General features: G+C 37.4%; 3 protein-coding genes and 1 non-coding gene across 6 annotated transcripts in view; all 4 read left to right on the top strand.

Annotated features, from left to right (window-relative positions):
- Positions 1 to 4753, top strand: part of LOC137934507 (probable D-2-hydroxyglutarate dehydrogenase, mitochondrial) — a 43225-nt gene extending 38472 nt beyond the window's left edge. Inside the window, exons 12-15 of one of the 3 annotated variants that reach the window (XM_068778891.1) lie at positions 3181 to 3286; positions 3687 to 3772; positions 3985 to 4110; positions 4384 to 4753. In XM_068778891.1, coding sequence (XP_068634992.1) covers positions 3181 to 3286; positions 3687 to 3772; positions 3985 to 4110; positions 4384 to 4479 — 414 coding nt within the window. In that variant the 3' untranslated portion in view covers positions 4480 to 4753. Of the gene's footprint in view, positions 1 to 3180; positions 3287 to 3495; positions 3574 to 3674; positions 3773 to 3984; positions 4111 to 4383 lie in introns of those variants that run through there. The other 2 variants (XM_068778890.1, XM_068778892.1) reach the window with 2 other exon arrangements.
- Positions 4754 to 7112: 2359 nt separating this feature from the next.
- LOC137934499 (probable ubiquitin-conjugating enzyme E2 16) lies at positions 7113 to 10681 on the top strand. Its single transcript, XM_068778879.1, has 6 exons — positions 7113 to 7219; positions 7313 to 7416; positions 7549 to 7651; positions 7748 to 7811; positions 10017 to 10105; positions 10300 to 10681. Exons 1-6 carry the CDS (start codon positions 7190 to 7192, stop codon positions 10393 to 10395), a joined length of 486 nt encoding a protein of 161 aa, XP_068634980.1. The 5' UTR covers positions 7113 to 7189; the 3' UTR covers positions 10396 to 10681.
- Positions 10682 to 11327: 646 nt separating this feature from the next.
- TRNAQ-UUG (transfer RNA glutamine (anticodon UUG)) lies at positions 11328 to 11399 on the top strand. The gene has a single exon. It is a non-coding gene; the product is annotated as a tRNA-Gln (tRNA).
- A 202-nt stretch (positions 11400 to 11601) lies between these two features.
- On the top strand, positions 11602 to 15688 carry LOC137934429 (CDK5RAP1-like protein). Its single transcript, XM_068778753.1, has 3 exons — positions 11602 to 11918; positions 13030 to 14087; positions 14748 to 15688. The coding sequence occupies exons 1-3, from the start codon at positions 11614 to 11616 to the stop codon at positions 15263 to 15265; spliced, it is 1881 nt and encodes a 626-aa protein (XP_068634854.1). The 5' UTR covers positions 11602 to 11613; the 3' UTR covers positions 15266 to 15688.
- The last annotated feature ends 69 nt before the right edge of the window (positions 15689 to 15757 follow it).

Genomic DNA, 15757 nt, shown 5'->3' with positions numbered 1-15757 from the left:
TCATTATAAAGATCATGTCCAACCTCCATTGGGTATCAACTGGTCTGGCCCCCAAAATACCATTTTCTTATAGCATATTAGTTATGTATATCCGCTATGTCAAGACAACTCCTTTGTTTTTGCTTCTTCATACTTAAATCCCTAGAAAGTATTTCAGTAGCCCCATTATTTCCGCTTTGTCAAGGCAACTCCTTTTTTTGCTTCTTGCTACTTCAATCCCCAGAAAGTATTTCAATTGCCGCAGATCTTTAGTTTGGAAGTGTGTTGCCTAGTGGGATTTAACTTCTTCTTTGAATCCCACTGTTTAACAGAATGATATCATCCACATAAACCAGCGATACTATAATCCCAGATGATCTTTTTTTATAAAACAAGGAATGGTCACTATGGCTTCTAGAGAGAATCCCATGGACATCACCACCTAGCTGAATTTTTTCAAACCAAACCCTCAGACTCTGTTTTAAGCCATAAATAGCTTTCCTGAGTCTACATACTTTATCCATATCCATCCCCCGCCCCCTGAGCAACATATCCTGGAAGTTGCTCCATATACACCTTTTCTTCCAGATCACCATACACGAAAGCATTTTTTATATTGAGTTGGCACAGAGACCATCCTTGATTCACTACAATAGAAACCAGTATACAAATAGAAGATAGGTGGGCAATAGGAGAAAAAGTCTCAAAGACATCGACACCATATGTCTGGGTGTACCTTTTAGCTACAAGTCTAGCTTTATATCTCTCAATGGACCCGTCTGCATTATACTTCATTGTATACACCCATCTATAACCAACAACTACAGCCCCTGGAGGTAAGTCTCATAATTGCCAGGTTCCTCGATCTACCAATGCTTTCACCTTGACATCCACGGCTTGCTTCCTCTTGGGAGACAAAAGGGCATCCTACACTGAAGAAGGAATAGTGCAAGTAGAGATGGACAAAGCAAATTTTTCGGTAACTGCCAGATAAGGAACTAAAGGACAAAATGAGACGAAGGATAACCACTACCTTCTCTAACACCCTTTTGGAGTATAATAGGAAGGTGTAAATCACTTACCTCAGGATCCTTAGATGATTTAGAGTCATGGCACAATGTGAGAGAAAGGTCTGGAACCTAAGGAAATGTCTCTTGTCTATGCTAATACACCTACAGTGGTTTCTCAACAGTGACACCTTGTGAAGGTCGAATGCACTCATCAACTGTGAGAGGAATAACTAATTCAAGGTCTGAAGGAATAAAAGGTACAGTCTTTGAAGAAGTAGACTCAAAGAATGAAACATTCTCAAAAAAGTACAGCTCTCTTCTTTTTGAGGAAAAGGTGTGAATTTAATTCAAAAGAAGGGGAAAAAGATACAACCTTGTTGCAAGAAAGTAGAATGACAAGAACCTGGCCAATAGACATTCCTATGGATACTAGTAGATATCTCCATGATGAACAAAGACCTATTCTTAATGATAGGACCAGTGTAATAAAACTCGGACTCACCTAGCCAGTTGAACCAGGTTCAATCGGACCCAGCTCCTTGTTTGGGTCATATAAAAAGAAAAATCAGAGAGAGATGAAACCTGGCTAACTCAGTCAGGTTTACTGGTTCAACCAACGAATCAACCGACTCTACTCAGTCGGGTTTACTGGTTCAACCAACGAATCAACCGACTCTACTCAGTCATCCAGGTTGCAAATCTATGTTGAACTACGAAAAGTAAAAAACAAACAGTAGTATCAAGTTGGTGGCCAAATCATACAATACTATACATGTCGGTGGCAATTTGGTAAACCCCGAAAAGTAAAAAACAAATAGTAGTGACCAAATCATGTGTTGAACTAGAGTATCAAGTTATGGCCCATACCTGTTGTGAGTTGATGTGGAATAGATTCTTATGGCGGAGTTTGGATTTGAACTGAATGAGCCTATTATGAGGGGATGTCATAATCAAGCAGCCATATTCATTGCAAGTGACTTGTGTTTCATGAGAGAACAAAACACATAGAGGTTGATTGTCATTTCATTAGAAACATAGCTATGAGTGAGAACATATGCACTCCATATGTCAAATCAATAGACCAATTGGGTGACTTATTTACTTAAGCACTAGGGAAGGAATTTGTATCTTTTTGTAGCAAGTTGGGAATGCTAGATTTTATAGCCAACTTGAAGGGGAGTGTTGAATAACGTACTAAGCAAAAAAGGTATTTTAGTCCTTTTACATTGGGGTATAACTTTTAATTTAGTTTCCTTCTCCCTTTAGAATCATTCAACATATATTTGACTGGGTAGTGTACCGTCTAGTTTAATTTAGGAGTAATCTGGAATATGTAAAAAGGTGAAGGGCACTATAGTCTTTTTGTACTCTTTTCACTCATATACACAGGTTAGGGGTCGATTTTTCTCCCCTCACTGATGGCTGTCGCTCTCTCTATTTTAATGGAACATTCTCCTTCCAAGTCTTCTCTAGCTCTTTTCCCACTTCTTTATCTCTCAAATCTATACATCTACAAAAGTAAAATTAATTTCTGGCATTGTATGTCATTAACATACATGATATGTAGCATTTTGTTGAGGTGGCCATGGGTTGGGTCTGGGTCAGGGCAACTTAAACTTGTTGTTGATTGGATTGACCTGAACCCGGCCCATTTATTAAACAGGTATAAAATGTAGACCCGTACCTGACCCACGGGGTTCAGATTAACCTACTTAAGTATTAATAAAATAGAAAAATGGGTAATATGAGAAAATGAACATAATTATGTAAAATTGAGAACATAAATTTTATTGATAGATAAGTTATTTTAAATAGTAAAAAAGGAAGACAAAGCGTCTGGTCTAGCTAATATATTGAACCAAACCATTTTGGCCCAATTTTTGCTTTTTGATCAATTAAATATGGCCTGTAAGGTCCTTGTGTCAAACCCAAACCTGACCCATTTATTAATCGGGTCATGCAAATAAACCCATGTCCAATCCCTTTGTAACTCAGGTCGGGTTTGGATCAGGTTGAGTTGGGTTAAATCTGCTTCTCCAAATTATCATATTTTTTCCTTAGCCGGTCTGGTTAAAATTTGCTTCTTCCTATTATCATACTTTTTCCCTTATCTTTAATTTTTTATTTATGTAATCAGGCACATAGCAACTGCAAGTATTAAGCAAATCCAATTATGTTTCTATTTTTGCAGGGTGTAACAGAAGCAGTGGCAAAAGCTGGAGCCGTCTACAAGTATGATTTGTCTTTGCCTGTTGAACATCTCTATAATGTCGTTGAGGAAATGCGACAAAGACTAGGTAACGTTTCCTGGGGTGTCAATGATGGATATGCCACAGGACCACTCCAGTATTTATATTCCACTACAGAAGCACCATGGTCCACTAGTTTTATCCTGTTAAGATAAGAATCATTTAGTTATACTGATTATATAAACAACAGCTCCCTACCTGTATTCCCACTGATTGGATTGCTTGAATTATTGAAATCATGGAACGTTTTGCAACAGCCTTTTTGGGGACCTTATCAAAAATCTTGCGTAATGTATGACATGGGTGTATTCTTAACTGGAGCCTCCGTTGCAGAGTAATTATGGCATTTGTTTCATAATCGTCTCTGTTTTTGTTTTTATTTTTATTTTTTAGGGGATTTCGGTCACCTTCATACTCATAATATGTCACCAGTCAGTCATTTTTTCAGGCCCCACAGCCAAGGTATTGGGATACGGTCACCTTGGAGATGGTAACTTGCATATGAATATTTCAACACCCAAATATGATGACACTGTAATTTCTCAAAGCTTTTATCCTTTTGCTGATTGTATTAGTGGAACATTGTCTGCAATTGACTTATTGTTTATTTAGTCTAATGAATGCTTCAATACTTCCGTTTCTAAAAAAAAAGGACTTTTAACTTCTCTCTTCCCAATTCAACAAGTACACATTCATTTATTTTTTTCCTGACATCTTTATCAACTCTTTTTTATAAAATGTTATAGGTGCTTGCACAAATTGAGCCTTTTGTGTACGAATGGACATCGAAGCACCGTGGAAGCATAAGTGCTGAGCATGGCCTAGGGCTGATGAAAGCAAATAAAATCCATTACAGCAAGTCTCACGAAAGTGTATGTAACTCTTCAGAATAAGTCAGTTTGATTGTTCCTAATGAAACTGCATGTAAATTAGTCTCATTGGAGCTTGATTGTCTATTAGACCTTATAAAGCCATTCAAAATTTATTTACCCGGTTTTTAGATCCCTGATAAGCCTACCAATTAAGCTAAGGAGGCCAACTCTCTTGAAACCAACTGCATTTGATTACATAGTGCATCGAAGATAGCCCTCTAAGATCATTTATTTTGCAGCCTTCACTAAATTTATCTTTTGTTTGTGGATCAGGTGCAACTAATGGCTTCCATTAAGAAGCTACTGGATCCCAACGGGATAATGAATCCATACAAGGTTCTCCCCCACTCACTGCTTTCCCAGGGCTGAGAGTTGAAGCACCCAGTGCTCTCATTTGTTAATACTTAAACACTAGTCGTGGTTTGGCAAGGAAAGCGGCTCCTTTGCACATGAACCAATAATATTTAGAGCAAGTATCCATATTCAGAAGCAAAGACATGTTGTTTTGCGTGTAAATCTCAAGAGCAAGGCAGCTGGGGAATTTCCTGAAGCCAGTTCTTTATGGTTCTTCTGTTTTTTTTTTTTTTTTTTTTTTTTTTTTTTTGTTTAGAACAGGTAAAGAATATTTGATCTTTCTCTTTTATCCTCTAACTCGTACCTGAAGCACTCAAAGGGCGATGTAAGATGCCTGAGAATACAATCGCGTTAAGCATTAGAGGAAGCAATGGCAGGCTTAAGCAATCCCGAGGGCACAAATTCTTCCCTTGCTGACGCTATTCATGCCTGTCATCCCTTTACTAGTCTTTTCAGTCTTCTCTTTTAAAGCCAGCCCATCAAATTAACAAAGATTTCTCCTTTGATTGTAGGAAAAGAGTTCTTTCTTTCCACTCTAATATTAAGAAACCCATGGTAGGTCCAAGCATTTATGCTCCCACAGGACACTTTCCATCTTTTTCTACCTATCCATCTGCATTTTATAAACATAAAATCAAAAGGGGTTTCATCTTCCTTTAGGATTAGCCTAATGGGCTGGAGAATCAGGAGACCAGTGCATGACTTTTAACCTAATTTCTAGTCCACATTCAGGTCAAAAAAAGAACCATTGCAGAAACTCTCAAACCAATTAAAATGAAGATTTTGAATCCCCGAGAATGCCGACGAATCATCGGTTACCAGAGCTGGGATTACAAAAGAAAAAATTGACCTTTTTACCTCCATTGTAGCACTTGATGCAAAGATGTTGATGCTCAAATCTGGGGTGCAGAGTCAATATTAAAATGGAAGATAAGGTGGAGCCTTTGAAGCAAAACTTGGCATAAATAAGGCAAGCTTTCTTGGAAAGCAAGTCCTGCATTATTCCTTTTCCTACCATGTTTGCTGTTTGGATTCTGGAAAAATGAATAATGCGCCCACAGGAGCGCAGAGATGGTGGCTTGACTTCAATGGTTGGCGCATTAGGTTCTGTCTACTTGATCCACTGGGGGAAAGGGTCCCACAGATGAAACTCTGGCACCAAGAAGGAGACAAAATGGAGACTTGAGAAGGAGTGAGAAAGACAGAATTCAATGGAAGTGGACTTGTATATTAATCCCAGATCAGACAGGCTGAGTAACAAGTCAAGAAGATAATCTTTTCGAACTGCTTGAGAACAGCAAACTGAAACCTTAAACAGATATTTAGGGTTTCAGCTCAATCATGGTTCTCCCTCTTTGATCCTCTCAATCCAAATCCATACCATTTCTTGGTTTCTTGTTCATTCTGGGTGAGTGAAAAATAGAAATTAAAAAAAATTATATAAATTTAAATATTTTCTTCCTTTTATTTCAATAAGCACCAAATAAAGTTTAATAACTTGTAAATTATAATAGATTAGTCTTAATTGATTGACACGCCCCGAATAAAACATGTTTAATATTTTAAATTTTATGCCTAATTTCCTACCTAGAATAAATTTTAAAATAATTTAAATTCAGTTCATGCATTGGGTTTTCTAATTCTACTCCACACCTCTATTTTTCATCATTTTTCAAATAAAAAAATAGGGATTGATTTTATTTTATTTTATTTTAAACTTATCACAATCTTTCTCCTTTCACACGTGAAAGGATCACGAGTTAGGACACAGATGAGTTTATTGAATAAAAAAAATCAGGAAAAAAAAAGGTTAATTTTGTCACCTGGAAAGAAAGGACATACTCGGGAGTCTCTGCATTTTGAGAGCCCAAAGAGGAAGTTTTTTAAATTCTTCATATTTTCTCTTGCTGTCGTTGATTATGCCACAGAAGTGGACAGATTTTAGGTTTGAATGGTCATATATGCTCCTTTAAACTCTTGTAATGACAGCTTAGTCCTGTGGGAACCTCCGCAATTTAGCCTTGTCAAAGACAATTGTTATTTTATTTATGTTACTAAACTACCCCTATTGATTAGAAAATGGTTAGGCATAAAATTGTACCCGCAATTCCTTCATCCATCAATTAAGAAAATTTGCAAAAAAAATTGAAAATTAGGTTACTCAAATTCTTAATTTGGTAATTAAATTTACATTAAATGATTATATTTTATTTTATTTTCAAAAAAAATTTCATTTTTATGCATTTGTGCCTTAGTTCGATTAAGGTTTTTAATATTAAGTAATAAATTTATATATAGTATAAATTAAGTATAAATCGATAAAAAACGTTCGATATGACAATGTTACCCATTGATACCAATTGCATCTCAGGCAATATATGTCGGATTTTGAAATAGGTAACACAATATGAATATGGTTATTTATTAGGTTTTAATATTTTATTATTTATTTTATTTGACATTTTTTTTTATATAACATCAAATTTTAAAGATCTCCAACCAAATAGTTGATACCATTTAAAAGGAGGGCATTTTAGTCATTGAAAAAGTTGTGGAGGACATATGAGTAATTATACTATATGTAAATGACTAATGAATATGAGAGGAGACAAAAGGCATACTTCCACCGAGGACGGTACCTCCTAAAATACGCACTCCCCCTTCTTATATCAGGCTCTCCCTTATTTCCCAACCCCTCCTCTCCCTCTCCCTCTCCCTCTCAGATATGACCAGCTCTTCCGCCCCTTCTCGCAAGGTCTCCCTTGTTCTTCTCTCTCTGTCTGCCGTTTTTGTGGGAATTCTCTTTTTATCAGATATTCGGTTTGTCTTACCTTGAATTCTTCTGCAGGCTTTGAGCAAGATCGCTTGCAACAGACTTCAGAAAGAGCTAGTTGAATGGCAGGTCAATCCACTTGCTGGATTCAAGCACAAGGTCACTGATAATCTCCAGAGGTGACGGTCTGACTTCATTTTTGTTCGTTTTTATTTTTTTCGTAGATCATTAACGGTTAATCCCTTTTGCTAGTGGCACTTTTTTTTTTTGTTTCTAATATTGGTGGGTTTTAATCTCTTGCGATTTTCTAGGTGGGTAATTGAAGTTAATGGTGCCTCCGGAACTTTGTATGCAAACGAGTCATACCAGCTGCAAGTCGATTTTCCTGAGCATTACCCCATGGAAGCACCGCAGGTGAGTATTAACGTCTTGTTTTCGCTTTTCTGGGTTCCGATTATTTGATTTCAATCTAGTGGTTGTTTTAATTATTGACCTAGTTCTGTTTGACAGGTTATTTTTCTTCACCCTGCTCCTTTGCACCCTCATATTTACAGCAACGGGCACATATGTTTAGGTAACTTTTAAAATCTACAACCTTGAGTGCATTTGACCTAGCTGGTTCGTTTCAGTTGACCATGATTGTAGTGTAGTTCACTGGAATGTTCTTATACTGAGATGTTAAGTACTAAAATTGAAAAAATTTACCGATTTTTTTTTTTTTCTTAATATCGTTGGTTTATATGAGCATTTTATTTCTATGCTATTGGTTTGTCTTTGTTGATTGGTCTGAATATTTGTGTTTTTAACATTCAAATCTTAGTTGTAACCAAAATGATGTATCCCTGCTATTAGTGTCATTTCTCTGGAGAACTTTGGGTTACTTGCCATGTTGGTGCAATTAATTTTTTACTTATTTAGTGGTCACGTTATCTTACTAAGAATAGAATTTCTTTCTTATATGTGCATGTCAACCGTTCTAGAAATTTGGAGCCTCGAGATTTCTTTTTCTTTTCTTTTTTTTGTATTGTCTCTAGAGTTATCTTCCTTTCATGGAAAATTAAGGTGTATGCTTTTAATCCCACACTTATCAGTTGACATCAACTTGTGCAAAGTAACGTAACTGAGCAACTAGTGTTTTAAGTATTCTATTTTCTGCTTTCTAGAAAATGTTTGAAAATAAGCAGTCAAAAAGAAAATGAAACTAAAGTTATGGTATTGCACAAGACTAGCAGGAGAACTCTCTACATGCCTAGTCGCACTGGTTGTGGTATAATTGTTTCTCAAGAAGAATCAGTAAAGACAATATAATCAAGAGCACAAGAAATGTTTGCTGTCTTGATCAGTCTAATCCAATTACCTGATCAATTTTTTTAATAACATATACCACTTTGTTGTCTTTTGCATGCCGAGTACATATATTCGAAAACCTAAGAGTGGTGCCTTAAAGAGTAATTAAGAGGGATGGTGGTTACTGTGGAACCTACTATTAAGTATAATGCGACAGATTGCTACAAGTTGTTATGAAACTTCCCCCCTTAGCTTCACTGGCAGATTTTGAATTTGTTTATATTTTTATTTGTTTTATATGAGATTATGGGAATGCTGTTAATAGGATAAGGTTAGTGATAATTCTCTATTTTCAAAAAGAATCTGGTTTTGAGTCGAACCTTCTTTCTATGTTTCTCTGTCGTACAATGTTTCCCACTTATCTATGAGAAAAGAATTCCTTTATTCTTCTTAGTTATGAGCTTAAATGTCCACCAGCACATTCTGTGGTTCTCGTGGTGAGTGACTGTAGATTTGGTTGTATGAGGTTATTATTTTTCATTTTTCTTGGCTAGTGAAAATAAAGTGAATGGCCGTAGTTGTAAGCTCGTTTAATGAGTAAATGACCATTTAGTTGTGAGGATTAATAATACTTGAAAACTTTCTATTGCATCACAGTAATTTGATTCAAGTCTAGGTTCTGCACCTCATTAGTCGATAATTTACACACCAAATATCACAAAAGCTGATCATAGTGAATCCAAACCACATGTTGCACTTGTTAGCAGAAGATGGATTGATTCACTATACTTTTTGTTGGAAAATTTGATTATATTTGTTTTTACCTAATCCTTCCTTTGGCTTAAGATTGGCATTTTGTGGGACTCCACTTACTGTAATACAGTAAGTTGGTATGAGTGCATGAATCTATGAGTATAGTTCACCAGTTGTCTAGTTTAATACATCTATGTTTACGAGAACTTTGCTCTAATTCATCATCGTGTGCTCTGATTGTTGACAAAGGTTTTCCTACATGCTGATTAGCATGGATAATTTTTTTTTGTTTTTAGAAACGCATGGATAGGTATTTTATTGATGATACTTTTTACTACATCATCATGTAGCTTCCCTTGCTAATCTTCTTTAAATAGAAAATTTAGGTTCACTACATCTGGCCTTTTCACAGTAAAGCTAAGCAAACCATAGTAGCCACATCTGAGTAATTTTCAGTCAACCTCTGAGAAGTTTATTTTTAAACATGACTGCATTCTGTATCTGCTCACTTGAGATTGGGAGTGTTGAAGCATAATTAAAATGTAGGTCTTGCATCTGTAAATTTCTTCTCTTGCGCATAGTACATAGCTTGTAACACTTGTTTGCATCTTCAACTTACAACTTAAGCATGCTGAAATTCATTTTGATGTAAGGTATTGTAGTGGTTTTGTTTTCTGAACGAGCCTGTTCTATTTGACTGTTCTCTTTACACAAGTTGATATTCAGTGCCATCTTGCAGACATTTTATATGATTCGTGGTCCCCGGCTATGACTGTGAGTTCCATCTGTATCAGTATATTGTCCATGCTTTCAAGCTCCACGGTGAAGGTATTACTTTTATCTTACTTTTGTCAGTTTAACATTTTATGAAGTTCTTTTAGAACAAACAACATAAGCAGTGGATTTCATTTTTATGAACCCTTCAAATATCAATTGTCATCCGGTGTAACTAATTTTTGAAACACTACATTGTAAGGTCGGTATTCTAAGTGTTATTGTTCAATCCTTTTCTCTGCTTGTAGCAACGGCCTGCAGACAATGACCGCTACGTCAAGAACTGTAGGAATGGCAGGTCCCCTAAGGAGACGCGATGGTGGTTCCATGATGACAAAGTGTAGAGTCGACCGGATGGGCATCTAAATGTAGCTTTGGTGTAAGCATCCCAGTAGACCTCACTAGTTGAGATGTGATTCGGAAGCAAAAAATTATCCTTAAGAGTCGTTGGTGTAAATTGGCATGCCTTTAATTTGTAAAGGAAGTGTTCTTGTGTTTTCAAAGTGTAATTGAACCACAGATGCTGTGGTAGTTGGTAAGACACTAGTGAGCTTTCATTACTCTGGTCAGTGACTCTTGTGGAAATCTAACAATTTCAATATTCTCCAGGGGAGACACTATTCTCTGTCATGTGCCCTTCTAGACCTCTGTTTGTAACTACTTTTTCCCAGACATACCTACTGGCTTTCCATTTGGGAGTATTCGTTTTATCGCTCTCTTCTTTTTTTTGTTGGATGGGGTGTGAGCTTGGTAAACGGAAGTAGAATGGATAATTAAGCCAAAAAAAAATTAATCTGAAGGTAGTTTTGAAATTGCATAACTAGATTGCTAATCTAGATACGAAGCAGCTTGTGATTCTTTTCATGTGGCTCGCTTTTAAAGAGTTTGGCTGTACAGGAAAGGGGAGAGTTGAGACCTGTCTCAGAGATGCCATGATTCTTTGACTGTAGCATGAAAATGTCCCTGAGTCAAATTCAATTAAAAGCCAGTCTGTTTGAACCCATCAACCAATCCGATTCTTTTAATTTTCGGTACAAAGAGAACAACAAAGCCTTATTCGAAAGACTGAAAGATGGATGGAAGAATCATGTTCTCTTTTATGTTCTGGTTCAAAGGGGGGGATGGTTGGGTTACAGAAATAAGAGTTGAACTGGAATAACTACGCCAGAATCAGATAACATATTCACTTGACATGGCAATGTTAGTAGGTAATTCATTTTCCCTTGGAAACAATATCTAAAGTATATAAATAAATGTTTTTTAATTTTTCCAAGGTGGTTCTATGGTGTAGTGGTTAGCACTCTGGACTTTGAATCCAGCGACCTGGGTTCGACTCCCGGTAGGACCTTCAGAATTGAGGATTGTGACTTCTCTCCACTCTTACTCTCTGGTCTTTTTTTTACCATCTGAAGATATCCAACTTGACAAATCCGGCTAAGAACTGAATCCGTTTACAACCACGAGATCCGACCTCGAGCCCGGTTGCCGTCTGTCTCAGACTCTCCAAGTGACCCCAAATTTTTCATTGCCCTATCCAGACTGCTCTTGGCTTCTTGCCGCTAATGGCGTCTTCTCTCTCATCTCTCTGCAGTCCACACCACTCTCTATTCCTTCGCGTAAAACTTCGACGTTGCTGCTCCCTAACCGCTTCGGCTCTTTCTAAATCACATGTCTCCGTTGCTTCTTCATCTGCTCCTTACTCTCTCTCTTCTCGTTATTGGATTCCGTCTCTTGCTTTCTCCAAAAGCTTCTCGCATTTCCACTCTCATTCCGCTAATAAGAGCACTTTCTCGAAATTGGGTCCGAATGCCACACTCCCGGATTTTGTTGCCCAGGCCGCAGTTGCTGCCTCAGAATCTCAGCAAGAGTGAGCTCCCCTACCATGTCTAAACCGTTTTTTTTTTTTTTTTTTTGGTATTACTCCCCTGCAATCTAGGGCAAGACGTGGTGATTGAATTTGGAATAAGAAATTTGGGTTTCCCTGGCTGGTCTCGTTCTTTTTCACTTTCTGAGAACAAAAGAAAATCTTAAGGTATCCCATGAAACTCTTATAAGGAAAAAAAGATATGTCAGAAATTTTAAGTGACTGTTTTTTAGAAGCACGTCATTTGATCAAGCAGCCCTTTTTTAACTCAATAAACCGCATAAAGTTTGAATTTCCACGTGGAGGATCCTTCTTGGTTGTCTCAATACTCGCTTGAGATTTGTATGTGCATGGCTATTTACATATTTCTATAGACGAATGATTAGGTCAAATTTGCTCCTGCTTACCTGTGATACTGTAGGAACTATTCCGAGAAAAGAAAAAAATATTTTTTTTGCATGAGAACTTGATGTTCATAATGTTGATATGCTCTCTCTTTCTAATGGGATTATTATTCGTTGATGATCAGTCCATAACTCATTTAGCATCCGTTGCTTCTAGTGATCCAAAAGGCATCTAAAGCGGCCTGGCAAACAGTTGTCTACATTACTGCCTAGGGGTTGAGTGGTTAGAAGTCCTGTCTTTCTTTGTGGTTCTGATATCCATGTTAATCTGATATCCATGTTAATCAGACGGGCTTTTGTTTGTCCCAATTGTCTGAGAGGGCTTTCATTTTGCTCAAATAATTCGTTTATATGAGCTAGAACATAGGATTACTTTGATTTTCTATCCCTGTTCAGACCTATTTTTTCTTTTCTCCATTCAACTATCTGGTCAGTTCTGCAGCGGCACACTTTGAAGGTGGATTGTGCCAAGATCCTTCTACAGTCTGTGTGAAGATCTCCTTCACTTTTGCTACCTTTTGCCTGGCTATTTTGTCTATATTTTTTTTTCTGAAAATGTGAGTAACATTTAAAAATAGGAAGAGACATGAACAAAGGATTTATTTCTCATTCTAAATTAAAAGATGCATGCATATAACAATCTGCAGAGTGCATTGCTTACTGTTACTTGGATAATACAACTTATATTACGTTTATCTTTTCTTGTCAAGGTCCACATCTGTTTCTGAGCTTTCTAACCGAAGCCGTATCTACCATGAGACTTACGGATGTCAAATGAATGTTAATGACATGGAAATTGTCCTCTCAATCATGAAGAAAGCTGGGTACTCAGAAGTGGTGGGGATACCTGAGAGTGCAGAAATTATTTTTATCAACACTTGTGCAATCCGAGACAATGCAGAACAGAAGGTATGGCAAAGGCTAAACTATTTCTGGTTCCTTAAGCGCCAATGGAAGAGCAATGTAAAGATTGGAAGGGCTGACTCCAAGTACCCCCCTAAGGTGGTTGTCCTTGGTTGCATGGCTGAGAGGTTAAAGGATAAGATACTCGATGCAGATAAGATGGTTGATGTGGTCTGTGGACCTGATGCATACAGGGACCTTCCTCGTCTGCTGGAAGAGGTAGACTATGGCCAGAAGGGGATCAATACACTTCTTTCCCTGGAAGAAACCTATGCTGATATAAGCCCAGTTAGGATTTCAACCAATTCTGTTTCTGCATTTGTTTCAATTATGAGAGGATGTAACAATATGTGCTCTTTCTGTATAGTACCTTTCACAAGGGGCAGAGAGAGGTCACGTCCTGTCGAATCTATTGTAAGGGAGGTTGGTGAGCTCCAGAATGATGGTGTGAGAGAAATAATGTTACTGGGTCAGAATGTCAATAGTTATAATGATGATTCAGGAGTTGATAAAAGTATTGAACCAGGAACAAACTGGAAATTCAGTGAAGGCTTTTCAAGTATGTATAAAGTGAAGAACATGGGGTTGAGATTTTCTGATTTATTGGGCTGTCTATCCACAGAATTCCCTGATATGAGGTTTAGGTATACGTCACCGCATCCTAAAGATTTTCCTGATGACTTACTGTTTCTAATGCGGGAGAGATATAATATCTGCAAAAGTATTCACTTACCAGCGCAGTCTGGGAGTACCTCTGTGCTTGAAAGAATGAGACGAGGATACAGCAGAGAGGCATATATGGATCTTGTGAAGAAAATTAGAGATATTATTCCTGATGTTGGGATAAGCAGTGATTTCATATGTGGTAAGGCTCTTCCTGAACACTACTTTGTTTTTTTCCTTGTCGATCATTCTTTTCTTTGTTTATTTGGTTACCTTTGCATGTGTATCAAGCTTTCCCCTATAAAACTGGCTTTTTGCTTATTTTCTGAAAGGGCGATTTTCTATACATATTAAAAATATGTAAAGTCATCTAATGTTCCAAGAAAGACAGATATTATGGCCACTATAGCATTGTGATTTTTAGCAATCCTCTTCTTGTTATTTTCAGATAAGCTTCTTAATTTTTCTGGCCAATAAAGTTTATCATTGGTTTTGGCTATATCCGTATCATTTGGTTGGCTCCCAAGGTTTTGCATTAACAACGTTGTTCTGTCTCATACTGTAACATCCCCCAATTTGGCTTGATTATGTAGCTTGAAAATGGATCAAAAGTTTATAGATCGTCTGACATTAGTAATTTGTTGGCCAATAAAAGCAGTGGATGCAGCAGTAAACTGTAGAGTAATCTCTCCAACAGTTTGATCTTCCTAATCACTAGAACTGCTTGAATCACTATGGACCCTTTACTAGATTATTTACATTTACCAAAACTTTTAGTCAAGGGTTTACACCAATAACTTGAGATGTCTACTAGACGACTTTTAACTAAAATGTATTCAATTTTCATGTCCTTCATTTGCAGGCTTCTGCGGCGAAACCGAGGAGGATCATCAGGATACTATTAGCCTAATAAAAGACGTCGGTTATGACATGGCATACATGTTTGCATATAGCATGAGAGAAAGGACTCATGCACATAGAAACTATGTCGATGATGTTCCTGAGGAAGTCAAACAACGGAGACTAACTGAACTCATTGAAGCCTTCCGTGAATCAACAGGTCGGTGTTACGACTCTCAAATTGGGACCGTCCAACTTGTATTGGTTGAAGGACCAAATAAGAGAGCTCCTGAGACGGAGCTAATAGGAAAGAGTGACAGAGGACATCGTGTTATTTTCCGCAATACCCTCGTCCCCTCCCAATTGGGTTTGGCAACTGATGAGGTTGAAGTACGGAATCCTAGGATTGGAGATTTTGTTGAAGTCCATATAAAAAAGTCCACGAAAGCTTCATTATTTGGTGATGCACTGGCTTTGACAAATTTGAGCTTATTTCACAAGGCATCAGATCCTCCTCTTGTGGCAAGCTGCGGGCATTGAGGCTCTATCAGCAGGATTCATACAACGGGTCAATGCTTTAACAGTGTAGATACTCAACTTTTCTTAAACGCACAAGATCATGGTTCGGATCTCTTTGTTTGTGCTATGTCTGATCTTTGGTTTTAAGAGGCTTCTGAGAGCTTAGTTTGGTTGCTGCCAAAACTAGTTTACCTGTCTGTAGTCCAAGACCTCAAATGACCAGAGCAGAGGAGCCCAGAAGTTGCATGAGAAGAAATGCGATCAAGGAGTGGTTACCAAACACTGGTCATTTGAACACCCTCCCCTAATGTCAAGCGGTCGCTTGCAACTGCATCTGAAGTTCCAGAAAAGAACTCCATTTTTGAAAAAACTTGTGTAGTTCTCATTTCATGTATTCTTTAAGAATGAGAAATCTGATCTTGTTATTTGTTCACCCAAACTACATCTGAGAATGCAGGACTGCATGTGCAATAGTTGTATTGCTTGTTAGAGCCCATGGTTAGCATAGGGGTA

This window comes from Aristolochia californica, unplaced genomic scaffold, assembly GCF_029961685.1.
Source record: "Aristolochia californica isolate CCGP_79_NKW_82.1479 unplaced genomic scaffold, dmAriCali1.0.hap1 SCAF_6, whole genome shotgun sequence".
Lineage (NCBI taxonomy): Eukaryota > Viridiplantae > Streptophyta > Magnoliopsida > Piperales > Aristolochiaceae > Aristolochia > Aristolochia californica.
This window is presented reverse-complemented; position numbering and strand designations above follow the sequence as displayed.

Bases quoted from the DNA above. Each gene is read 5' to 3' on its own strand.
- LOC137934499 (XM_068778879.1), top strand. From the start codon at position 7,190: ATGACCAGCTCTTCCGCCCCTTCTCGCAAG. The intron at 7,220-7,312 runs GTCTCCCTTGTT...ATTCTTCTGCAG, and splicing joins CTTCCGCCCCTTCTCGCAAG to GCTTTGAGCAAGATCGCTTG. The intron at 10,106-10,299 runs GTATTACTTTTA...CTCTGCTTGTAG, and splicing joins TTTCAAGCTCCACGGTGAAG to CAACGGCCTGCAGACAATGA.
- LOC137934429 (XM_068778753.1), top strand. From the start codon at position 11,614: ATGGCGTCTTCTCTCTCATCTCTCTGCAGTCCACACCACTCTCTATTC. The intron at 11,919-13,029 runs GTGAGCTCCCCT...TTTCTTGTCAAG, and splicing joins GCCTCAGAATCTCAGCAAGA to GTCCACATCTGTTTCTGAGC. The intron at 14,088-14,747 runs GTAAGGCTCTTC...CTTCATTTGCAG, and splicing joins AAGCAGTGATTTCATATGTG to GCTTCTGCGGCGAAACCGAG.